The sequence below is a fragment of the Anser anser genome (assembly GCF_964211835.1).
Source record: "Anser anser genome assembly, chromosome: 11".
NCBI classification, from domain to species: Eukaryota; Metazoa; Chordata; class Aves; order Anseriformes; family Anatidae; genus Anser; species Anser anser.
Genome location: NC_139732.1, coordinates 13,226,539 through 13,252,621, shown reverse-complemented (window position 1 = coordinate 13,252,621; position 26,083 = coordinate 13,226,539). Strand labels below are relative to the sequence as shown.

The 26,083-nt window shown below is 34.5% G+C and overlaps 2 protein-coding genes across 21 annotated transcripts in view; one reads left to right on the top strand and one right to left on the bottom strand.

The window, feature by feature from the left end:
• The window catches only part of TDRD12 (tudor domain containing 12), a 71,309-nt gene that overhangs the window by 25,233 nt on the left and 19,993 nt on the right, over nt 1–26,083 (bottom strand). For 3 of the 20 annotated variants that reach the window (XM_083794634.1, XM_083794635.1, XM_083794636.1), the window contains exons 22-37: nt 25,422–25,609; nt 24,836–25,046; nt 24,221–24,313; nt 21,796–21,965; nt 20,703–20,824; nt 19,598–19,652; nt 19,056–19,169; nt 18,817–18,970; nt 18,656–18,722; nt 15,149–18,318; nt 14,366–14,468; nt 13,648–13,892; nt 9,769–11,199; nt 6,529–8,719; nt 5,315–5,482; nt 2,198–2,959 (exon numbers count right to left, since the gene is read on the bottom strand). In XM_083794634.1, coding sequence (XP_083650760.1) covers nt 18,233–18,318; nt 18,656–18,722; nt 18,817–18,970; nt 19,056–19,169; nt 19,598–19,652; nt 20,703–20,824; nt 21,796–21,965; nt 24,221–24,313; nt 24,836–25,046; nt 25,422–25,609 — 1,260 coding nt within the window. In that variant the 3' untranslated portion in view covers nt 2,198–2,959; nt 5,315–5,482; nt 6,529–8,719; ... (2 more) ...; nt 14,366–14,468; nt 15,149–18,232. Of the gene's footprint in view, nt 1–1,389; nt 2,960–5,314; nt 5,483–6,528; nt 8,769–9,768; nt 11,200–12,821; nt 12,873–13,647; nt 13,893–14,365; nt 14,469–15,148; nt 18,319–18,655; nt 18,723–18,816; nt 18,971–19,055; nt 19,170–19,597; nt 19,653–20,702; nt 20,825–21,178; nt 21,231–21,795; nt 21,966–24,220; nt 24,314–24,835; nt 25,047–25,421; nt 25,610–26,083 lie in introns of those variants that run through there. The other 17 variants (XM_083794626.1, XM_083794640.1, XM_083794639.1 and 14 more) reach the window with 17 other exon arrangements.
• SLC7A9 (solute carrier family 7 member 9) lies at nt 2,915–14,867 on the top strand. The gene is made up of 13 exons (XM_083794725.1): nt 2,915–3,038; nt 4,210–4,335; nt 5,339–5,486; nt 6,467–6,709; nt 7,277–7,402; nt 7,729–7,828; nt 9,141–9,185; nt 9,505–9,628; nt 11,349–11,452; nt 12,283–12,379; nt 13,271–13,420; nt 14,027–14,201; nt 14,790–14,867. Exons 2-13 carry the CDS (start codon nt 4,231–4,233, stop codon nt 14,852–14,854), a joined length of 1,482 nt encoding a protein of 493 aa, XP_083650851.1. The 5' UTR covers nt 2,915–3,038; nt 4,210–4,230; the 3' UTR covers nt 14,855–14,867.

The following is a 26,083-nucleotide window of genomic DNA, read 5'->3' as shown; positions in this document are numbered from 1 at the left end:
CTCTATGGACAGCCAGTGCAGCTGACTGCCACAAGATGCAAAGATCTTGCCAATGTTAGCACAACCCAGTTGACACAGCTGTTCAGAAAGACTGTTTTCTTACATTCCACTCGCAGCATGCCTGCAGGATGGCAGGAGTGAAATACCTTCTTAAAGCACATCTGTTAATGGTAGGATTCAAAGAAGAGCAAGTGCAAGTAAACACACCATTCCTCTGATAAAAATTAAGTAACCTGTTAGGTAGCAAGGTTAGAATGGAAAGTACCCATTTTGAGATACTGCTAAGCTCCAAGTAAAACCTGCAAGTCAGAACAGTTGTTACCATTTGCATAAGTATTGTCAGTCCAAAGCAGAATCTGTGCATTACTGCAAGCAATAAATACCAACCCTAACAAACATTAACCTTTATTATTAGTGACTGATGATAATAAAAGCTGTATTTATACACCATGTTCTTGTTATTTCCTGAATTAAAGTTGAAAATTACTTTTTATGATATAATTGGTAAACACTATTTGAAAAGGTTCAAACTACACTGTTCAGACAGGACTGGCCTAGAGAGTGTTTGCTTCTGTAGCCCCTTGGAATTTGAACTCCTTGATCTCTTCATCTACATATGCATTTGAGAGGGAAGGAATCTTCTCCCATGGCTGTAAAACATAATTTCTCTTGTCCATGAAGAAAAAAATAAACACCAGGAGAATCCTTGAACTCAATGTCCGTTGTTTTTTTTTTTTTTTCTTGAGTGGCTCAGGAAAAGAAGGATTGCTGGTAAAATTCCAAGTCCTTAAACAAGCCTATAGCATCCCAGAATTAATCCCTCAAACAAAACGTCTTGATTTTTATAAGGAAACAAAGGCTAATTAAGGTCAAGCTATTGGCAGAAATTTAAGACCTCCATTCAACAAATGAAAACTTTACAAATACAAATTCTAGGTTGACTCAAGTAATTGGCTGCTTAGTTAAAAATTCTAGAAGAAAAAATAATCTTAAGTAAAACTTTGCTTAACATGGAAGTAAAGATGACATATTCCATTATCTTTCCATCAAAACTACATAAGGATTTGTACATTTCCTTTTTTGCTGGTCTGGAAATTCTAGGCTGCAGTTGATGTGAAAGGTATATACTTCACTTTGAGTGGAAAAATTAGCAACATATATGATATTGCTCCCCAACCCCAAAAAAGTGTTTTTTCTTTTTACATTAGCTATTTCAATAGTCTGCATGGCACTTCTGGAAAAACAGGAGTGGCAAAATTATGTATCTTAATTTCAAAATAATCAAGCCTAGAGAACACAATTACATTATGTAATATTTGATACCAAATTAGGCATCTGCAATCAACAGATATAGAAACATCAATTTACTTAGTCCTATACCACGATTACCATGAAAAATACTTTTGAAGTCCTTGTAAGAGACGCAGAAGAAGGTGAAAATTCCTGCTATCTGGCTTTTAATATGCTTGAATTCAGACTATTTTAATAATCTCTTTTTCTGTTGGGAAAAAAAAAAACAAAAACATTTTTATCTGACCGTCATTCAGATGATAGTTTCTGAACAATTTTGTTGAATGGACAAGCTTCTCTTGAAGCTTAATCCTAATTTCTGCAAGAATTAAAGACGAAAAATGGAGCAAAAAAAATAAGACAGTGAGAGCTGTAAAAATGCAGCTTTGGTTTTAGTTTCAGTACTGACATCACTTTGCAATCTCAGTCTTGCAGAAAGACTGATACAGCAGTTTGGCTTAACCAGAACAAAATATGGCAAATAAGAAAACGTGAAACAATCTTACACTGGTTGAAGAGTTCATTTTTAGTCACAGATTTACATTAACATTTGAAATCAACAGGAGTTCCTACTGATCAAGCCTGCATGCTTAAACAGAAGATTAGAAAGAAGAAAAAAAGACATCACAACATGCCAGGATATAAACAGGACAGACTGGTAGCTTGCTTTTTGCATTCCATAGGTTATTGTTGGTCACTGTGTTAAATGAATGAGTAATATATAGACAACGTCAATGAAGGAGTAATATATAGATAATATCAAGACTTCATCTGTTTTGTTGACACATAAGTCCAACAATACGGGCTTATTTTCAATCCCATACTATCATTCTTAACAAGATAAAAATCTTAACACATCTTAACCTTACTAATACCAGCACACTTTTTAGTTTTTAACAGTAGATGGTTACTTTTTTTTTTTTTTTTTTTAAGTCAGCTGAAGCTTGATTTCATCAGGTTGATTAAGACTTACTGCTTGCATTACCAAAAATAATGAAGTGAAACATAACTAAGATTTTTTTGCAAATATTTTAGGGATGACTAGCAGGAATTAAAGCACTCAGCACTGAAGATGACTGCAGCTTTTTCCTGGATATACAACTGTATAGAAGTAAAGAATGTCATTTTTCCAGTAATGCAAGATTTCTAAACATTTACAAAAATGAAAAAATAATTGGAACTGCATGTGAAGGGAACATAAGCTGCCCACTCAAGTGCTTTCAGGTTAATGAAAAACAAAGTGAAGATTTCTGCTCACACTTCTCTACCTCCTCAAGATAAAAAACATCAACTATTTTTATAGGATGCAGTTAACACCTGGACAGATGTCTTTAATACACCTTATTTCAACGTTATCTTTCCACAGTGTTTCTAAATTAGAAATAGCTTGACATAAAATCAAAATATGCTCCAATTATGGTTCACTCTCACTACATAATAAAATACTTAGGTACTGGACAAACTTTCTTACAAATGGAACAAAGACTTTTTGTTTTTAAAGATAAACTAATTGGACTATTGGTTTACCTGTGGTTCCCATCTCAAAGCTTCTTGGCTGAGAATGGGTTTAATGATTACCTTTTATAACCTCTGTACTTAAGCTGCTGTTGCTTCTGCGTATTCTGGTTTCAGACATGGACATGTCTTGCTCTCTAACTGGCTGGTAAATCTAACGGAAGAAATAAAGAAACACGCGATACAGAGATCCCTGAAGCCTGAATTACACTAAACAAATATAAATAAGTAAGGTAAGTGAAAGTATGAATTACTCTCAGATGGTGATTAAAACATATTCTAGATAAAAGACTTTCAAGAGAGAAGTTGGGCTCAAAGCTGTAATAGAATTCAGTGACCCAAGCCCTGCATTCCTTACACGGACAATTTTCTATTGTAGCTTGAATCGTAAGTTGGGTTCATGATGATTTTCTTTTTTTGAATCTTTAACTCAAAACATAAAACAGATCTGTTTATAGCAGAAATGTTTCTTAAGACCATCAGTACTAAAGACAGATGTTCTGTTAATTCAAAATGCTACAAAAAAGCCAAGGATTATTAGACACTAAGTTGCCTACACATGAGGCATTCCTGAATTGCTGTTTGTATAACTACAAAACAATTTTCAACATTCAGATTTTAACAACTGCAGATGGAAGATCTGAGGAGGTAGACGGAATAAACTTTTGAGAATCAGGACTTAACCTATTACAAATTGTTTCCATCACAATCTCAGGTAGTATTTAATTCAAATACTGTGGCAAATGAGCAAAATTCTCAAGAAAAAAATAATTCACAGATATAAACTTGAATTTCTAAATCCAAACTGTTTCCATTCTAATTCTAAACAGAATATAATGTTCAGTAAAAGACATTCACCCTGAGTCAACAAGAAGAACAGTAACCCTTCTGAGGAAAAGAGCTGCTAATTAGACAATTACAGGAGATGACACTTGGTCTAACATACTTGCGTCTCCAAGGAACTGGGACAAGGCCTAATTTAACAAAGATCAGAAAGAATGTCTTCTAGATAAGAAAACATGCTAGTTTCTGGGTGGAAGATTAAATCTGTCTGGACCCCTTGAGGAATTCAAAGGAGAGACTAGCTATAAAACCTAGCTTGTTCCAGTAATGAGATTCTCTCAACTGTAACCTGAGGCATAAGGTGTAAGGACATCCACTGCCAGGTGAGTCAGGAAATCTACAGGAAGTCTGATGGATGAGGTAAAGTACACCTACCACCTCTTTCATTTAATCTCCGAGGAGGTAGTTAGATGGAAGACCTTTGCCTGTGTATTGCATGTGTGCATTTTTGTATTTTCTGACAGTATTTAAGTATGCTATTTTAGAGCATATATACCAGCAAAACTCAAGCACACATCAGTAAAATATGCCTTTTTTTTTTTTTTTTAATAATTTCTTTAGATATTTCAAGAAATAAGCCAAATGGGTGAAGAAAGCTTGAGGAAAAGAAAAGGACAGGACAGCAGAAAAGAGGATGGACAATCCATTCAGAGTCAAGAACCCCGAACTATGAACCTACAAAAGCAGGTAAACACCAACACCCACCCTCCTCCAATACACGTGTTGAGGGGCTGTCAGAGGGAGACAGTTGGGACATATCTGTGTAGAGGCATCATCACAAAAAAGTTGAAGTTGTATCCAAATTTGCATTGATTTATCTTCATAGTGTGGCTGATTTACATTTTAAGAAATGGCTAATTACTAGGAAATTGCTGGGGCGCAAACACAATTAAGAAGTGAGAACATATAATATTGAAGTCTTATGTTTGATAATTTCAAAATTGCTCAAGAGAGCATAACTTCATAAATTTCACAAACTCCACATAAACTTCTCAGTCTAAACAGAGTTGTTAGCTCACTGCTTCTGAAAACGTGTTTATTTCTATAAAACAGCTAGTGGTACAGAAAGAAACTGGTAATTCTTCTCCTCCAGAAAATTACAGATGTTTTTACGACAACAACAAAAAAAAGCCACTTCTTTTGTCCCTGACAAGCCTCTTAGGGAGAACTGTAATTTCTCTTTCAGTTTAGGTAACCTGGAAAAAGACACTCTCTGTAGTTTCAGTTTGGTGTCAAGAACGCAGACTGTCAAAATACTGATGTTATCAGACTAGCCATGACTTAAAAGGAAAATTTAAGCTGCCCATGCCGGTGTTTTTTTATCAGGAGATGCCTAAGTTTTAGTAGATTCATGTAACATGTAAGTCACTACAATGTCAGAAGAACATGATCTTTTAACCACTTATCAATATCAAACTAATTTCTGTAGACAAATACCTGAAGCAAGGAGAAACAACTGCTTAAAGAAAATGGATAGTCCAAAGGATAGTATAGTAAAGCAAATACGCAATCAGGCAAAATACAAGTAATGGCTTCTGGAAACAGCAGGAGTATGGTGCAGTATTTGTATACATTTTAGAAGCAAAATTTCATCATTTATTAGTTCGTAGAAACTTTATGTTGAAGGCTAATTAGTGATAAATTAAGATATTAGAAGTTACTTTACCAAAATGTCTCCTTTTATTTCAAGGTGGGCCTGATCAGTGGAATCTGTATGATTGTTGGTACAATTATTGGCTCAGGTATCTTTGTTTCTCCAAAATCAGTACTTGCCAATGCTGGAGCCGTGGGTCCTTGTTTAATCATCTGGGCAGCCTGTGGAGTTCTTGCAACACTAGGTAAACAAAGAATCAACAAAGTGTGGATCTTTGTTTAAATATTTTTATTTACTGCATACCATTCATTTCACAAATAAGGTAATGACACTTAGACCAAAACTAGTCATACCCTGATGAGTGTACTAAGTATGTGCTGTTCATAAACAATAGACTAAGCTTTTAAAACTGTAATGATCATTTTCAGTTCATTTTTAAAGCAAGTGGATAAAGTAAGCAAAACTAAAACTAACTGTAATAAAGAGAGTACTTTTCTACTTAAATCACAGGCAAAATAGCACACGAAAGTTTGCTGGGTCAGGGCTGGTATTTAACATTTTTCTACAGCTGCACAAATCACAGAATCACAGAATGTTAGGGATTGGAAGGGACCTTGAAAGATCATCTAGTCCAATCCCCCAAATCTAATTTTATCACCCAAAAAATTAACGCTAAGCACCTCCCAAGTATTTCAAATAGTAAAACACAAAAAGGAATTTTGTGCATTGTGTCAGCTACAAATCATACAAAAAGTATTTTTTGAGCAGCTACAGCAATAAAACTAGAAGTGTCTACTAAGATCAGCTTTGAATTACAGTGGCATTTTAATTCAAAATTGTGCAGCAAACTTAGTTTTTCCACGTTAAGTTTCTAAAAGGTAGGTCAGCCAGCGCAGTTCTCATTTGGACCTTTGCTGGAAGTGTTGGTTTCTTAAGAAATCAGGACGTTCATACTTCAACGGCTGAAGTCTTAAACAAAGGTAATAGTAAATTCTGGATTGTAACTTAACAGTTTCAGTATATTTTTTCCCCATATTTACACAACTACTTGCATGTAATTAAAATTTAGCATGTACAGTACTCAAACATGGAAAAATTAATGATATATTTACATATCCAGTTCTGTAATTTTGCTACCTATGAAAAAGCACTATTTTGTTCTAATCATAGTTTGAAAAGTGCATAAACCAAACAGCCAGTAACAGGCACATTTCTTGTTTTCAGGGGCACTTTGTTTTGCTGAGCTTGGTACAATGATCACAAAATCAGGAGGAGAATATCCTTACCTCATGGAAGCATTTGGCCCAATTCCAGCATTTTTGTTTTCTTGGACAAGCTTACTTGTCACAAAGCCCAGCTCTTTTGCAATCATTTGTCTCAGCTTTGCAGAATATGCATCAGCTCCTTTTTATCCAGGTTGCGATCCACCCCCAGTTGTCATCAAGTGTCTTGCAGCAGCTGCCATTGGTAAGACTTCTTTGTTCTTGTAAAGTGACAAGTTCCATAATTGCATAGCAATTTCTGTTCAGCCCTATACGTGAACACATAGCATAGTAGGACTTGAGCACATTGATCTTTATGATGACATCAGAAAGCAACCCTACGCTGAAAGGAACAGAACTTCGGGAAACAGAGAGTCTTTCCCACAATAACTAACTCCATACAGAAAAGGACAGAACGATGGTTTGCTCCTAGCCTGGGTTTCCTTTCTTTACCAAGAAAAATACAGCTGCATAGAATGCTTATGTGCAGCAGAAAAGGAAGAAGTTCAGAGATATTTCTGTATTCATCAGAATGCTGTACAATTACTATTTTTTTGTTGTTGTTAATGGTACACATCTAATTCAGAAACAATTTTTCCTCACAATTTTAAGTCATCCAAACATACTATGTTAAAAAAAAAACAACTATGTATATGTGAACATCTTGGAAGGAAAAAGCAGTACAGTGAATAAGGGAAAAATGTTTTAGAAGTCAACTTTTCTTTCAGTTCTGACAAATTTAACAAGAGAAATATGAATTTCTTTCTTCTAGTGGTAATTACAATAGTGAATTCACTGAGCGTGAAGCTGGGAAGTTATCTCCAGAATCTTCTCACGGCTGCTAAAATGATCATTGTCACAATCATTATTGTAAGTGGAATTGTTCTCCTTGCGCAAGGTAATTAAATATACATTAACGTGCAATTATTTTAGTTTCTGTTGACCATTTAAAAATTTCCCCAACAAAAACAGCACAACAATAAGGCTCTCTTTATTCAGTGTTGAGTTCCACATCTCATTGGAACTCCTTACGGTACTACTTATTTTAGAGGAAGGGGGGTAGGAAATTCAACACTACTTATCGGTTCATAAAAATTCGTATAAACTGATCTTCAACAGCAGAATGTTTCAAAATATTAAACAGACATTGGAATATTTCTTCATTTAGTGGCAATTAAAGGGATTAATTTCAACATTTGACAGTAATCTATGTTTTATTTGCAGGAAAAACTGAAAACTTTAAAGATTCTTTCAAGGACAGTAAAATTTCTGTTAGCTCTATTGGTCTGGCATTCTATAATGGACTCTGGGCGTACGATGGATGGTAAGGTATCTTTACTAGTGTTAACGGTTACAGTTTAACAGCCTTTAACTGGTTTACTCTCTCCCTGTAGAACTCAAAGATGTGATCTAAGAAAGTTAACATCTGACTTGTTATAAAGAATCTCTTAATGAATTCTGGAAAAAGAACACTAGCTTGGTAAAAGAACAAAACCTCAGGTTACTGTTTATTAGGAAAGATTCTATAGTGGATCCTGAAAGGGCTGCTGAAGGTGCTTAGATACTGCGACAATGAGGAAGATATAAAAAGTAATTCCATTAGGCAAAAAAAAAAATATATCGTTCCTAGACTCTGCACAGGTTACCCCCATCAAAGCCCATGTTTTGTGAAATACGTAGTGTCGTTTGACTAGTACAAAAGAACACTGAATTCTCCCTCCCTGAGAAGCTTCCCATTGTAAACCTTCTCATCTGTTTATCCATTGTGTTAGACCAAAGAAAATACATTTGGAAATATTCACAAATATGGAAGGTTGGAGGTTTACATTTATGATCTACATACAACATTTATATTCAGTATCCGAAGGCTGCTTTCCACTATTACTTTCTTAAACTAAACTTACTGGAGGAATATCAATGTCTCTGCTACAGTCCTGAAAATATTTTACATACATCAGTTCCTGAAACTAACAGGAATGTGAACTGGTCTGAGTCTCTGTTGGGACAAATTCAAGATCAAGCTCTGATCCATTAATGCTATTCTTAAATGTTCATACTGTCAAGTTTTGCAAATAGATCCATATTTTTAAAGGAATTAAGAATATAAATCTTTACTTACAGCAAAGCAAGTCCTATTACGATGCGTAAGACAAATGGATTATTCTTCCAGGTTTTATTCCAAGCTTGAGTCTCTCAGCTTAGACATGAACATCTCCTGTTTCAGACATTTTTGACTCCTTGCAATGGATACAGTCAACTAGTGCCTTTATTTGAAAAATATTAGATCTTGCAAAGCTCGAAGCTCAAAAGCAATCTTGTAAATTTGAAACAAATGTCCACCAAGTTTTTGCTTATTCAGGGATATTTTATCCAAGAGCTAAGAATCTTAATTCAAAAAACACAGAGGTACTTCTAAAAATGTAAGATGCATCAAAACTTTAAGGAGGAAAAATTAGTTACTTCAGGCTTACATTCGGAAGAAGCAGCTCACAATTTCACAGTTTTCTGTTCTGCAGTATTACCTTTTTTTTTTTTTTCTAAACTACAAAGGCACACAGAAAAAAGAAATAACACCTAACCTTATAACACATTACATATGACTGTTACAAACATTGTTTTAATGTTTTTCCTTCCAGGAATCAACTCAATTACATCACAGAAGAACTTAAAAATCCTTACAGGTAAAACTACATAGAAAAGTAGTATTACTAATGACAAAAAAAGAAATTGTAAAAGCAAGCATGTATTTTGGCTTAACTTTCAAAGGAATGCTTACTGAAAGCTTAAGCACTAACAGAAAGAGAGCTATTAGTACGTATTCTGGGTTTCGTAAATTTGTGATTATTATTTTTTTAAAATCCTGTTTTCTGTTTCTCTACAGTAAAGAAATATACACATACCTCTAGAGTATATGGGGGATAGTAAGAGTCCACAGTTTATTAGGGTAATATTGCCAGTGATACAGCAATGCTGATGGAGTCTTACTTTTGCATTCCTTAGAAATCTACCACTATCTATAATTATTGGAATCCCCTTGGTTACAATTTGTTACGTTCTGATAAACATTGCATATTTCACCGTAATGACTTCAACAGAACTCCTACAGTCCCAGGCAGTTGCTGTGGTAAGCCACTTTATTTGTAATAAACCATCTAAAGAAAACCATGGGTATTAAAGCATCCTGAGCAGTAAAAAAAAAATAAAAATGTAAAAAGCAATCTCTAAGTTTTAAGATACAATTTATTTCTAAACTGCCAGTCTCACCTTGATTTTTCCCCATTATCTGTCATTTCTGAATCCAAAATTCATTTCAGTAGTGCCTAATTTAAACTGCTCCATCAGACCCCAAGGAAAAAAAAAAAGCAAGCAGAAGTAATGCAGTCTTTAGGTAACATTTTGTAAACACCACAGCTCAGCGGTTGACTGTTTTCCATAGGCATTGAAAGAATGGAAGGAAAAATAGTATCTGACTACTGCTTTGCCCTTGACAGTGATTCCAGTATTTCTGAGAAATAAACACATGCAAAATAACAAATCAAGTTTTGCCATTCTGGAGATAACAGCAAGTGGTCTGTAATTCACCTCCTCATTTTTGCTTTTATCTTAACTAAACTGAGAACTATCCTCTTTACTTCATTGGAAGACATACTATTATGGAAAAAAATCATTAAAGATTATTCTTCACATTTGAGAAATTTATATAAACTCATCTGTCCCTTCAGTTCCACTCAGTACATTTTCCAGGGGACATCTGTCTCCCAAACCATTGTTCAGAGAGCTTGTAGCAATTTCTCCTTATGAAAGTTCCAGGGGAAAACAAACAGCATGTGACATGCACACATGCATACATGTACCTCTTCACTGTGTTACAGTGCATTCATTATATGTAGAAATACTTAATCTCAAAATTAAAAAAAAGATTTTAAAATGTAGAATTTTGATGTATTTCATCCTCTTTCTTTGCACCAAGAGGTGCAAAACTGTATACTAAGTTGTATGTCGATAAAGAACTGCTTCTCTTCGTTGTACCACTAAGCTTAACATCTGTGAACAGCACCCATCAGCTATCTCTAAAGCGATCAGACTAAATTAAAAGAAAATCCAACTGCTACTGGGCAGCACAAAAGGGGCACAGCAAATAGCAAAATAAGCAGAGTGCTCCATATAAAGAGGTCTATACATCTGTAAAGAGCTTTCCTGCTTGGTGCTGATGAGTGTGCTGCTACCAGGTAAAGTTAACTGATGTTAAGTTCGTGCAAAAGTAGAACTCAATATGCTTGACTTACTCAACTGAAAATCCAAAATCTACCTGTCAGTTTTAATTAAAATTCAGTTACAGCAGATCAACGTACCTACATTAGTTCCAATTCACCTTGCAGTAACAATTAACATACCACGGCACAGGTAAAAATCAAAGTGTAGTGAAAGAACTTGGCAAGTGTGTCCCTCACCTGCTCACCCATGACAAGGCCTAGGTTGCCATGCCTTCATTACTACTGTTATTCTTTCTACTTGCACTGGAATCACCTTGTGTATGCACCATGCTCTGTGGTAATCATATCTATTCTTTGGCAGACATCCACAAACCAGGTGTCTTAAGCAATTTAAGTGGTTTTGTTTCATTCAAGACAATATTCCACTCTTCTTTATAGTGTGTTTCATGAATTAATTCAGGTCTTCATTTGGCCAAGTATCCTTGAATAGCAAAATATACAACAAATATTTTACTGATAAGATACATTAGATACATATTTATTGTATTTTTAAAGAGGTGCCAACATTTCTGAATATACCAAATAGCAGTTAAAATGACAAAAACCATTCATTTTAATCCCATATCCCAGACATTTGGAGATAGAATTCTTTATCCAGCCTCTTGGATAGTACCTCTCTTTGTGGCCTTTTCTACAATTGGATCTGCCAATGGGACATGTTTTACTGCAGGCAGGTAAGCTCTCATTCTAAGTAACTTAAAATTAATTTTTTTAAGGGTGAAAAATGTATATCTATATTTTTGTATTTAGACACAAAGATATCGACATACTTATGATCTAAATGTACAAAGTAATTAACAAGTACTTACAAATCTAGCTATAGTTTATTTTGCAAAAAGAAGCTATACAGGTTTGAAAAATCAGAAAATAAGATTCTCATTTGAAAGTAGATATGGCATGAAAGTGTTTTTTTCCTTTTTTTTTTTTGCTGGCCAATTTTAAAGCTTGTCATTAAACAAAAAAATAAGAGTAAGAACATAACTCACCAATAACAGTCAAGATAAGAACTGGAAGGAAAAGCCATTCCTTTCTATCAATTGTTCAACACTTCTATTTACTATTAACAGTAAGATCTATCTGAATATGATAGGGCTGTACAGACTTTTTTGACAGAAGGTTGTACAGGTAGCTATTTAATATGGAAAAAAATTAAAAAGGATTTTTTTTAAATTAAAAGATAGCATCTTCTTCCAAAAACAATTTTAGTTAAATGTACAAACTAATGATTCTGAAAACAGAATTAGTTTCAATTTCTGTGCGTTAACATTGGTTATTTCCACAATTTCAGTTTAGTGCAATATTCTTTAAATCCCATCGTACACTAAAGGAAATAGCGGTGTACTCTAAAGAAAACTCTAGTCAGATGTAGACACATAATAAAACACATTTGAAAACTTTTTTTTGGGGGGGGGGGGGGGAGAGGGGGGGGGGCGGTGTTAAAATATAACACCACTTGAACTTTAGGTGCCACACTAACTAGTTTGCCTTGTTTTTGTTTTGTCAGACTTGTTTATGTAGCAGGTCGTGAAGGGCACATGCTAAAGGTGCTGTCTTACATTAGTGTTAAGCGTTTAACACCAGCACCTGCTATCATATTTTATGTAAGTATACATTCTAAGTTCAGAGAAATTACCTACAAAAAGATCTTAATACATGCTTTCAAAATTTCTTACCAGCAGCTTTGACATGTCTTTGTATCTTTGTGAGATTACTATCTGTATATAAACATATATCCTGAACATGTATTAGGAGCAAGGACTATACAATGAAAACAACTTCTTAATTTGAAAAGTTTCATTCCAGAACTGAATTTTCAAATCAAAATTTTAAGAATCCATAGCATGAAAACCAAAAAATAAAAAAAATAAATTATTAGTGTTAGGCAAATCCTTTATTTCACAAGATGCCTATGAAATATTTCCTACTCTATTTCTTCCCTGTAAGGATGCATTTACATATTTTCATTAAAAAAAAAATTCTACACATTTAATAAATATATTTTAAAATAAAACTAGACCATATTTTTATTTTTTTGTGTTTTACCTTTTTATGTCAACGTAAAACCAGGTAGAGTCAAAATTCTTGCTCTGTCCACTCCCAGAGTCAACAACCAAAAAAATTAATATATTATTATAATTAAATAACATTGAATATATTAAATATATTAATAATAATTAACATTATTATAAATAAATATCTCTTCCTTCTAGATAGTCAGTCAACAACAAAATGGATTAACATATACAAGATTAAGTGTTTTAACTTAAAACAGAATTCATACTGCACAGAAAAGCAAACACACATTGACAGGCTACAGATACTATCTTTAAATGTACTGCAATTCACTTGCGCCCGGATGTTTAAGCAAAAGCACGCACAAATTATGTTCTGAATACCCTAAACATACACTCATACCTACACATAAGCTATAAACATATACACATAAAATAAGGTTAAACTTCACTAATACTAATTTTTGTTTCCATTTTTAGGGTGCCATTGCTATTATTTATATTATCCCTGGTGACATTGACACACTTATAAACTACTTCAGTTTTGCAGTCTGGATATTTTATGGTTTAACTGTGTTTGCACTCATTGTTATGAGGTTTACAAGAAAGGAAGTCAACAGACCAATCCGGGTAAGTTCAGCATTCAGCATGACTTTTCCTCCACTTCCATAAATACTAAAACATGAACTCATCCTGAAACTCTGAATATTTGAACATCCTTAAGTAGAGGTTCCTCACCACCCCCCTTACCTGAAATCTAGCCATTTATTTGTGTTTTTTTTTTTTTTGTTCAAGTTTTGCACTATGACAAAGCTCAAAGACTGGGAAAAGCCCAGGCAATGTTTATTTTCACTCACACAGATGATGGGCAGAAACTGTGGCAGATTTTCAGGGATGGGGAACTACAGTCAGCAGACTACCACTGAAAGAGTACCTGGAGATAGATCCAAACTTCACTGTACTGGAGTCAGGTCATTCATTAAACTGTATATGAATTACTACATTGCTATTTGCAATAAAGACAGATACCTTTATTAACAATTCAACAGAAAACTTTTTCCCATCTATTTCTTCCTACTTTCGCAATTGTGCCATCTAATTTCTGAAATTTTAAAAGGAAAAACATCTTAAGACAATGAAACTATGTTTCACATACGCAACTTCTGTAAGAACAGTAAAACAATTAGCTAAATAATTGTGCTTTTACTTATTTTTTTATTTATCTTTATCTTGCAGATACCCATTGTCATTCCAGTCATTGTGACATTAATCTCCATTTTACTGGTACTGCTACCAATCATCAGTGCACCTGAACTGGCATATTTGTACTGTGTTTTATTTATACTTAGTGGACTCATATTTTATGTACTTTTTGTTCATTTTAAATTCAGCTGGCCCCAGAAAATATCAAGTAAGTATACTACAGACCGTTTCCAAATTCAATAGAACACCACTAAACTTTAAAGCAACTACCCCAAAAAAGCTCATTATATTGTCCATTGCAATTTAAATTATATGCTGGGGGAAACAGGGAGGGAGGCAGTTTTCCAGACAGATGACATTAGCAAAGCTCACTGTGTGCATAAAGCCGTCTTGCATAGTCTCAGAAGGAACTCTTCATTCATCTCTCAAGGTAAAACTGATATGCAAGTATTTCCAAAGTGGAAAGTAGAACCAGCTGCAGAGGACAGAATTAATAGTTCTACAGACATTAAGAAAATCCATTATGTCTGCCTCCCCCCCTCCCAAATTATTATGTATAATCTAATCATGCAATTAGAAGCAGTGTACTCTATGAAGAGCAAGACTAGAAATCTCAAAATATACTGGCCTGGATCTTAAGATTGTTTTTATGTCCCACCTCTTATTTATTTGTTTTTGAGATGCAAATACAGAAAAGAAACAACTGCTTAGAAGGACATTTCTCTAACTCAGAAAAATAGTATTAATCTAAATACTGTTCTCAAAACAAGGTTCTAACAATGTATTTTCTTCTCAGAGCCCATCACTATGCACCTTCAGATGCTTTTGGAAGTTGTTCCAGCAGAGGAAACTACTGAATAAAATATTTTATATGTACTAGAGTGTTTTTACTTGCTATATCTTTGAAGGAAATTCCATTTAGTTGGTGCGCATTTATACTTTCTGAATTGCTATGTTCATGCTGGCATGTGTTATTTTTGCAATACTACTTAGTACTTGATGTTTATTAAATATGAGAATAAAAGATTTCTGAGCCAGATTATAGGGTACAGCAGAGCCTTTTTCATTGCTTGCTAATACGTTAAGGTTATCTTATTTTCTTCATTAATGTTACTTAAACAAGAGGAGCACTTCAATTACGAAAATGGTACTCACCTGCAGCACTGCCAGAATGCCTCTTTTGTAGTTTGAAATGCCTCTTTTGTAGTGCTGAAAGAACAGAATAGCTATCATTTACAGCATCACCTACAAGTCACACAAAACAGAAGACACGTTACGTAAAAACATACTAACTCTAATCCTCAGTTTCTCAGACCAAACACTAGCTATCAAAGAATTGGAAGACTAAGGAAATGTGAAGTGAAAATGGACAGCACACCTGCCTGAAGAGAAGAGTGATTCTTTTTTTAAAGCAAGTTCATCAGTTAAGGCTTAATTTCTCAGGTATATGTGTTTTCTCCACTGCCATCCAAGGTAAAGAACACAAAGCAAATGCAACAGAAGTTATCCTCAGCATGAATGTGACTTTACAGAAATAACATCATCCTAGAAATGTTCCATTTGGTAGCTAATGAAAATAAAATTAAAAAAAAGATCCCAAATTCACATACAGATTTAAGCAGCTTTGAATTCCCCTGGCCTAGAAACTGGTTCTGGGTAACTTCCAATACTTACTATGTTCCCTCACAGCAAATGGATAAAGAAAGTAATTTTCTCAATCACTTTAAAATATTGACAAATGACTTAAATTGAGAAAGACTGGAATACTGAAAGCACAAGTCCTCTCAATAACTTTTAATACATCCATTCTAAATACATAACAAAGGAATATTAAACAACTGGCTTAAGAACACAAGTTCATACTAACTATAGCCTAGCCAATTCAACTAAAGAAGCTTTTTCTACCATACTGCAACTACAAAGAAATTAATAAAACTTAAGTTCCCATATATTTCATTTTGCATTGGATGACCAATCCCCAAGGTATATATATAAAGCAACGGGTTCTGAGTCATTTGAATGAGATTTTTTGGTGATAGTCAGATTCATGAAAATATATCTCCATGTCAGGGCAAACAAAAAACTTTGGAATGACAAAGGAAATGAATGGACAGCAAAACAAAATTGTAATTCTCATTACATACAAAGTATCTACTTGCCAAATACTGTGTTTTGTCCCACTCACACTAATACTAGTGCTACTCCTCCCTCCCCCAGTTTACAAGAACACTTCAAACAAGTTACCTATAAACTTCAGGGAAGGACCAAAGGAATAAAATACTTTTGTACCATGATTGACTCCACCTACTACTATTTTGAAGGTTGAAAAACATACCTGACTGGGGGGTAGGGATGAAAATGGTGACTGAGTCTTAAGTGTTAATAAACTGGGAAAAGCAAACTACATCTCTGTGCAGGGCATCAAGCAGACAGAGCATGGATAGCTTCAAAACACAGAACAAACTTTCTTCACAGAAGATGTTACACCACTGAGTTCCTTAGCACAGGAGTTAGAAGTTGACAGAGGTTCATAAAGCAACAAATCAAAGCAAAAAGTCCACAGAGAACCTCTTCCTCATGAAGATCCTGGTCAAGAATAGCTAGAGGCCAAGAGAACATTCTTGGAGTTTATTGCTACATTTTTTATAGTGTTCTTAAAACACTTGCTCTTGCCACCTGCTAAGAACATAGGGCTAAAAACAGCTTCTGCTTGTACCTGATACAGGGTTGCCTTACTTTTCAACCATTAGAGATAATTTGTCTATTAGATTGTAGATTTTTCCACTGGTAGAAAATAATTTTACATTGTATTTATATATCAGACAAGTCAGAAAGACACAATGTGTGAAGAAGGAAAAATCCTGCTCCATGGTATTTTTATGTAGGTCATGTGACAGTCTCCTCTTTTCAACACAAAGCAAAGCAAGACCAAAAATACAGTTGCATTAAGTTATTCTTATTAAGTACATTAAAAATTATTACAGCTTTGCAAGCACCTATGTTGAACACAGGTGAAGGTTGTAAATTAAGTTCAGTTGTATTCAGATTCCCAACAGTATTATTTTTTTTTTCTTTAAGCCATACATTAACAATCACCACAATTTATTCTGTCACATGCCAGTTTTCCACTGGCATCAGAAATATTCTTAAATATTCAGAAAGAATCTTTATTATATGCAAACAAAAGAAAAAACGTAACTGTTAGTGCAAGCATACTAAGACATTCCTCTCCCCAAAGAGATTAGCAAAGGCATCCTAATGTTTCTTGAAAGAATAATTCCCAACCGGTAAGTATATTCTTCATGTTAAAAATACAACAAAATTTTAGGCTTCTTAAAATAAATCTGTAAAGCTAAATCTCTAAGTCATCATATAGTTCCATTGGAGAGACTAACATGTTTTAAAGATCTACAGATGCAAAGAGATTGGTACCAGCTTAATTTATTATGAGTAGCTATTACATTATTATTTCACTGTGAGATGTTCTGGTGTGTACAAATGTAACAGTGAAAAATTATTTACTGAAAGATGACATGAAAGCTCAAAGCCTTTGAGCTAGGCAGACAAGATTTTGACCTTTATTAGCGTAAGAGTTTTAGCTAGGTGAGAGGAAATTGAATAAGGAAAAGAATTCACAACACATGAAAACATCAAACTGAAAACAAACACTGAATTTTCTACCACAATGCTCATTCCCCTAATACTATGCAGCAGTTTGCTATTAGTTAGCTGCACAGTACAGTATTTCATGCCAAGTCCATGTATTTCCAGTCAGGTAAAGATTGCCATCTGAGTTCAGGCATCATTTACTCATGCAGAACTGAAACGGGCAATTGCTACAAAACTGATTCTGTATGCGTATGAAGGATAATGTAGAAATAATTGACAGACCATCAGAGTTTGTGAAACTGCAGAAATTACTAACTATTGCTAACACAGCAAACTCAGGTAAGTAAAGCTCTTTAATTACTTAAATTAAAAGTACATATGTACACATCATCATTAAAGCCAACAATTTTGAAGCAAAAGCACTGGACAATATACATAAAGTTCTTCTGGAAAGTATTTTTTTCAGATGCTTAGAACACAAGAAGGACTTTACTTACTATTTTCTTCCAAAAATTAAACACAGTTCTGCAACCTATATGTTCAGTTTCAACAATTTTAGGGGGAATGGTCATGCAACAGACAATATTTTGCAACATTATCCTTAACAGACAGTAATGATCTATCTCCACATTACTCATCACTTTCTACACTGCTGTCGTCTGAAGACTCAACCAGATCTTCGGTTACTGCAGAAGTGCAATGCAGCTTTTTACTACCTAGAAGTAATTAACAAAGTGTAAAATTTATAAAGCAAGAAAAGACAAGAGCTTCAAAACAAACATGTAGAAATACAAAAAGCCTTTAGGGTACAAACTAGACCAAAACACTAAACTTCTGCACCAAACTGTCTGTGCTATTCTGATTGAAAAATACCTGTCTGCCCGTGCTTTGCTAGAGGTTAGAGGTCCTCTAATCTGTTTTCACAGGAGCTGGGCAAACCAGCTTAGTGTCATACTTATAAAACAACTGAATATTCCAGATAAAATCTATGCAATAAAAATTAGGATGATAAACATTCCATACATGATAAACACTGACTTGTTCGATCCTTACCAACTGGAAAAGGACCCGTGTCTTCAAAATCTTCCCAGTGTTCGAAATCAAAAGACACATGAGGATTCTGTTAACAAAAAACACAGTCTGAAATATCTGTACTAAAGCACAGCTAGTATGTTTGAAATATTCAGTAATTCTCAAGTCAATTTTCCCTTCACCTTGTTCTTTAGTAACTTGCACCATGCTCCTTTTTTCTCTTTTGCGAGGATAATAGCAGCCTCTTTATCCTTAATCACACACGATGACTTTTCTGTAAGTATGTACTGATGTAGCTCCATGTCAGCCAAATAAAGTTTGTCTCCTAAACAAGCACTAAATTATAAAAAAGTTTTTAAAAAACAAATACAAACTAACAGCCATATTTCAGGTTTATTAAACTTAAATTTCATAAGCTTACCTGAAAATTACTTTTTCTTTAGAGAAGTCACATTTATAGTCAGCAATACCTGCTATTTTTACCTTTACTGTAACAGTCACTTCATTTTGAAACCATTTTATTTCTGGATAAAAGCTAGAATAGAGAAAGATTAATTGGAGTTAGCCCAAACAGAAAATAAACCATCTTACATACAACTAGAATTCTCCCATTAGGTTGCCAACAAAGGGGAGTTTCAGCACTTGTATGTGTATCCAAGCCATAATAATTTGACTCTAAGTAGCAATATCAGGAAACCTTATGTCTGGAAAGGGTGTCAGCCTCACTTGCTACAAAAGCAATTTGACCTCAGCCTTTGAAGGTGCATATTTATTAGCTCAAGAGGCGACACATACACCACTACCACTGGTCTCTCGAGCTCAACGCCAATTTAACAATTAAAGGATACTTCTACCTGTATTGTATCTATTTATGCATAAAACAGATAATAAGAATAATTGTCCTGTTTAGCAGTTCACATTAAAAAGCAAGCATGGTATCAAAATCACTCTGAATTTTTGTACCATTTATGCTGATGCAGGGTGGAGTCTTCTGCTTCCTTATTTTGAGCTACACCATCTGAAAATAAGAAATTGAGGAAGATATTTTATACTTATCTATACTATACAAACCAGATTCGAGAACAGCCCAGTACCATCACAGAGATAATTCACTAGCAATCAGATTACTACTGCAAGCACATATATTTGGTACTTATGTCAGGTGCTTCCTATCTGGAAATATTCTATTAAGCTAGTAATTCAACTGAAATTTCAACTGAAAAGCATTGGAGTTGGTATTAAAAAAAATAAAAATCACACTTTCCAGGTCAGATAAAGGATTTTTTTTTCAGTCTTCCAGACATTAGTTTATACCTGAAACGTGTAATTTTAGAAACTGAGTAAATGTTTCAGGGGTTCACTAAACAGCTAAAATTGGTATTATCATCAGAGCTTGAAACACGGCATTACAGTCACTCTACTATACCAAGTAAAAATAAAGAGTCTTCCATGGTAAGTATTACACGACCTTGCAACTTTTTTAATCATTCAGCCCTCATCTCTCTAAATTCACATGCTAACTGCAGCTAGACCATCTTCTGTCCTCTTCTATGGCTGACACCAAGTCATGTGCTTTTAAATTCTCTGCTGACTGAATACCAAAACCTTGAGCATTAGATTAAGAAAAAAAAAAAAAAAGCTGTTTTCTACCACCCTGAATCTGGTGAGAAAAAAAAAAATTAACCTCCCAGTGAACGATGCTGTTTTTCACCTCAGATATTCCAACAGAGGTTAACTTCTTTCAACCTTACAGCTTTTGAAAGCAAAATGCTCTTCCTCTCCTTGGGAGTTATTTCCTGCTCACCATTCCATATAGAGCCAAACAACTGAGTGTTTCAAGGACAGAGTATGTCCCAAACAGTAGAACAGATGTATCCATGTGGCTTACTCACACAGCAGCTTCAGGCTACTGACTATGAGGTATTTGTGACTTAACATAAACTATATGGTGCTACTCTGTATATTCAGAAAAAAAGGATGCAATTGAAAAAATGGCTTTCAGGTTAACATTTTAGGGCTTAACTTGAATGAAAGTTTTAAATTTTTTGGTAACAAGGAGAACGCTTACCACACAGATGATTCCCCATAGTCATTTTAGAAGATTTACAGTTTTCAGTAGAATTTTCTTGTATGGGCATGTTCTGAAGATCAGACACATTCTCTGGATGGGCTGTGTCCTCCTTTATGCTTCTGAACATAGAAAAAATGTTTTTAAAATAAAAGGTTCATAAAATAAAAGGTTTAAGAATGTTAAATATTCAAAGAATTCCAAATCATAGTTGAAGTCCTATTGGAGTTAAGTTTCTCATTCTAACATATATTTAAAAAAAACAAAAAAACAAAACCAGAACTTCTAAAATGCACTTCTAGCAATCCTAAAGTCTCACCCACAGGGTTACTGACGTTTGTTAACACAGCAAGAAGCTTTTAAATGTTCTTCTGACTTGGATTACTGTATAAACTTCTGATGGTGGCAGTATTTCCTTTGAGTCAAAAAATCTGTTGGTCTTTGCGTGTGATGGACCTGGATAGGAAACTGGTTACCTTTCAGAAAAGAATTCCAGTTGGTCTGGGGGCTTTTTGGTCATGTTTCATTCTGACTCAGAAAAAATAAAAGTTTTAGAATACTTAAAGTTCTTCGCATATTAGTAAGAGACCTCTGGCTTTACAGATTACAAATAATACCTGCAATAACAATTTTAAGAACTCTATGCTTGCAAGAAAGTGAAGTATTAATGGTCACACTATGTAAATTACATCAACTCAGTTGCCCAAACTAACTACAAACTAGCTTTACTAGCTGTACTCAAGATGCAGGAAACATTGCAACAGAGTCAAGCTATGTGAGAAGCTGCTGATCATAATAAAGACAACAGAATTTGAATTTACACGTTTCTGTGACAAACTTGACTATCTGCATCAAATGCTAGTTTAACTTCTTGAAGACTTTCTATTTTTCTTTCCATGATGCTTATGTGACTAAAGAATAGTTAGAGGAAAGCAGATGTCACAAACACTGCTGTCTCTGTTTAAATGAAAATCATACTCAGTACCAATAATGTAAATATCCTGTTCATAAAGTTACTTTTTTTCCTAGTAAAATATATGCTGAAAATGATACATATTTTAAATATATATTCCAAATAATTGGAAACACTCACGAAGGCTCCAAGTTGTTCATGTGACTTAGTTCCTTCACATGTACACATAGCTTCTGGAGTTGCGTTATATGTTCTGGATTGTCAGTTCCCAGACCCGTAGACAGAATCTCAGATCGCACGCTGTATTCATTGACATACATCTTCAAATCCGAAAGCCTGGTAACCCGGACCTTGAATTACAAAACATGCTAAATGAAAACCATAGCTCATTAATTGTTTCTCTCCAATTCTACGCTGTTCTTTAGATAAAATTTTGAAAAATCTGAAAATTAATGAGTATATGTTTAAACATGAAATGACTTACTCATGTTCAATTGTTTTCAAAGGATCACCATCTTTTTCATTGTTGTAACAACTCAATTAACTAGTAGGTAGCCCCATCTAAAAGAACTAACATGGAAATGAAGTAGAAAATCCTAGCCTCAATTACAAAAATTACAGCCAAACTACACACCATAGAATTAGAATAACTTCTAGATCCAAATCACAATAAAACTGCTGGGTGGGGCCCCAGTTTTATTGAGAGGAATACAAATAAAAGGTAGCAATCAAAGAGAAAAGGTTGAGATATCAGAAATTAAGCTATTAAAGAAAATTACTTTCAGATAATTTTATCTTTCCGCTTTATTTTTCATCTGATTGAATAGACAGGAAAATAAAGCATGATATATTCCAAAGCACAGGAATACCTTACTTGGGCAGGACCAGGCTGACACAAGAAATGCATCATGATCCTGGGATGTGGGGAAGCCTTTCTGATCAACTTGTCTCAACCATAAAAATCCCTCAACTTATGAGCTATCTTTGACAGCAATTCTTAAAAGAACTCCGTGCCCTTAAAGTTATTTTTGACACAGACATTGTAACAACACAACTAGCTTGTTAAAGTCATTAATGAAGACTTAAAATGCACCTTGTTTTTTTCTTTGTCCTTTGACTTTACTTTCAGAATAGATTCTTGACTTTCCAAACAAAACAAACAAACAAAAAAATAACAACCCAACAACAAACAACCCAAACCATTTCAATTAAAACACAGCCTTAAGGTAGTTTCCTACCTGCAAGATTTTGGGAGAACAGAAAAATACTCAGGGGAAATGTCACTGCATGGATGACCTACTCTTCTCCTCCCCACTTTTCCCTACCTATCACCTTCCAGTCAGCACCTCCAACATGGGTACTTGGCCCAGCCCAGTTCTGCCACCTTCACAGGCCAGGGAACTGACAGAACAATACAAACATGGCACTGACCTTAACATGCTGATTTCAGGAAAACCTAACAAGTCAGCTTTGACAGAAACAATAATTAAAGCGATTTCATCATGTCTGAGATTACTGCAATGAGACAGCGTAACAAAATCAAAAACTTCAGCATCTTCAACGTGAGAGAAGGCCTTTATATCCAATTGATGTTTATTGGTTTTCTTTTGAATGCCAACAGAAAGAAATGCAGCTGATGAAGAAAAACTCACAATACTACCCATTAACGCTCCGCAAGACCAAGACATCTTCCAGACGTTAGTTAGTGGCAGCAAAGCGTTAAAAACAAAACCCCCCACCCAAACTAAGAGCACTCATTCTTCCTATTCTGACGAAGAAAACTAAGGAAAGAAGTTTAAAGGGTTCTTCAAATTTGCAGAAAAGCTTAGAATAAAACTGGCTAAGGAAAAAGGGTTACAAGAAAAAAAAGCAAAAGAACAAGAAGGTAATTTGAAAAGATCGTCAAATCTAAAAAGCCAACAGCATCATCATCACTGAAACAGCAGCAGCAACACAATACAGCTAGTTATACAATAATCATCATTCTCAGTGTGAACAGGTGGCATGTCCTTTTTGTCCCACTCCCACTGGTGCAAGAACCAGAAAAGACAGCAAAGGCTTACAAATATAAACAGAATAAACTAAGCCTAATGTAAGAGGTCTTAGAGGTTAGCAAACAATGTTAGAGGACCAAAGCATCATTATCTCGGAGGTACGTGTAGCAAACTACAAAAATGATTTTACAAAAAGCTTAATAGTATTTCCACAAAACACTTTTGTTTTTAACTTCATGAAATAGTCTGGATGACATAATTAATTTGATACTCTGTTACTGGCGCATTTTCAGCTCTCCAGATTTACAGTTCAATTTTTAATCACTCACATATATTCCATCTATAAACAAACATTCACGTTAATTGCAGAAAAGCTGAAGCTGTGAGGAGGGAGTCATGGAAATCAACCCCCCTTTTCAAGCAGCGTTACCCAGAGCCAGTAGTCCAGGACTGCATCCAGATGGGCCTTCAAGTATCTCCAAGGATGGAGAGTATAAAACTTCTCTGAGCAATCTGTTCCAGTGCTTAGTTACACATGAATGCTACGTAGATTAAAATCAGAATATATTTCTGTCTGTGCTCCTTTTTTAACTCAACAACACCATACCTACCATTGGGTCAATCCAAACTGTATTTCCTAGGGTAAGTACTATTTTTGCTTCATGTGGTTTTCCTTTAATTTTGTGATGAATATAATGGGTTACCTAGGAAAAACAAAACACCACCTTTGAGATGTATACCAATGTAACTTTGCATTTATTTGAATTGTAATGAACATCATCTGAGCTTAACAATAAGAGTATTTAATAAATCAGAACAGTTTGAGTAAACTAATGAAATACTGTAATTTTACCATGGATTAAAGTACTGTTAAGTCTTTAAGGAAGGAACTTATTAATAGAAGACTACCCAAGCACAGGTCAATTTACAGAGGCTGCCCTCCCATTACTCCCCACAGACTTAAAAGTAGCAATAACTTGTTCTGGAAGAAAGCATTTAAGTCACATAGGAGAAAATCCCATAAATTTCACTTTATTATTTTTCAGGCAAACAAAAACTAAAAGTCAACTTCTTAGAATCTGGACCACTAACAGATATTTATTGATAAGACTAAAAACAATTAAATTTGATAACTAAGTCTGCAGTTCATAATTGTTTTCCTGTAGAAAACAAACACATAAAAGAACCTAAGGGAAATACTATGAAAAAAAGATGATGAATATTACCTTTGGGTTCCATTCAATTTCATTATCAATGGGTTTCACTCTACAAACTATAAATTCCACAGCCTGAGGTGGCAGATGCTGAAATCTTGCAGGTAAGTGAAGAAGCTGAGAGCTCTGAACTTGACGTGTTCTGCCTTCATCTATGTACTTGATTTTGACATTAAAGAACAAGTTTTCTTCTTCTTTTGGAGGAGTCTCTACCACCTGAACCCTTCATATAGTGGGAGAACATAACAGAATTAGTATTCATCCAATCAATTATAAGAAGTTTGTTTGTTTGTTTTTAAATCTACACATGTAAAAAAAATTTCACAGTAAAATACTGAATTCTGTGTGGGCATATGCATATGTGCATGTGTGATCATTTATTTTCCATTTGGTAACTTAAAAAGTATGTGTTTGGTATTTTAAAGACTGATCTGAATATAGCAGTGATTTTTTGCTGTTTTCAGGGCAGGATGGGGAGGTGGATGTTAAGTGTTTTTTTTTTTTTTTAAAAAAAAACAAACAATGAAAGGTTTAGATAATTTTTTTCCTTATATAAAAGTGCACATGAATAAATTAAAAAAAACAACACAACACTTACCTGTGAAAAAGTGTTTCCTCACATAATCCATACAGAGCTAGCTTCTCCACCTTTTTAATGGGAACATTATTACTAGTCTCCTTAAAATATTCATTGATTTCTTCAGCAAGAGTTGTATATTGGTCCTGTTGTTTATCTACTATACGACCAAAGTAGTCTGTTGCATTTACAATGTGGAGAGGCAGTATCTGAAAGAACAAAAGGTATTAGGGAAGGAAAAAAAAAAGGACCGATGAAGTCTCAAATTAATGAGATGTGGAGATGTGTAAGTTTTCATATTCAAGGTCAGCCATCTATTCACAACCCACAGAGGAGGCAGAGAGACTACTGCAAACACACATTCAGAAGATCATGTATTATTACTATATTATTCTTAAGATAATAAATAGTATTAACTGACCATATTCCAGTTGATGGAAATATATAGCACAAAAACCATCAAGCCTCAGTTGGTGGTATTCCACTTAAAAGAACACCAGTGAGCTACACTATTATCTGTGAAGCTACCAACTACTAAGGCATTCCACACCATCCTAGCTTAATTCTTAATGTTCTCCAACTTTAAGATGAATTTTAAAAGAGCTGACTGGGGAAACATGTAATGGCATTGCATTATTGCTCTCTTTATTAGGCCATCACTCTGAAAATTTTGCACTAAGAAT

What these genes read in the sequence shown, in the direction of transcription:
- SLC7A9 (XM_083794725.1), top strand. Translation starts at nt 4,231, where the DNA reads ATGGGTGAAGAAAGCTTGAGGAAAAGAAAAGGACAGGACAGCAGAAAA. An exon ending in AATTGTTCTCCTTGCGCAAG is followed by an intron (nt 7,403 to 7,728) that starts GTAATTAAATAT and finishes TTTTATTTGCAG; the next exon opens with GAAAAACTGAAAACTTTAAA. An exon ending in AGTCCCAGGCAGTTGCTGTG is followed by an intron (nt 9,629 to 11,348) that starts GTAAGCCACTTT and finishes CCCATATCCCAG; the next exon opens with ACATTTGGAGATAGAATTCT.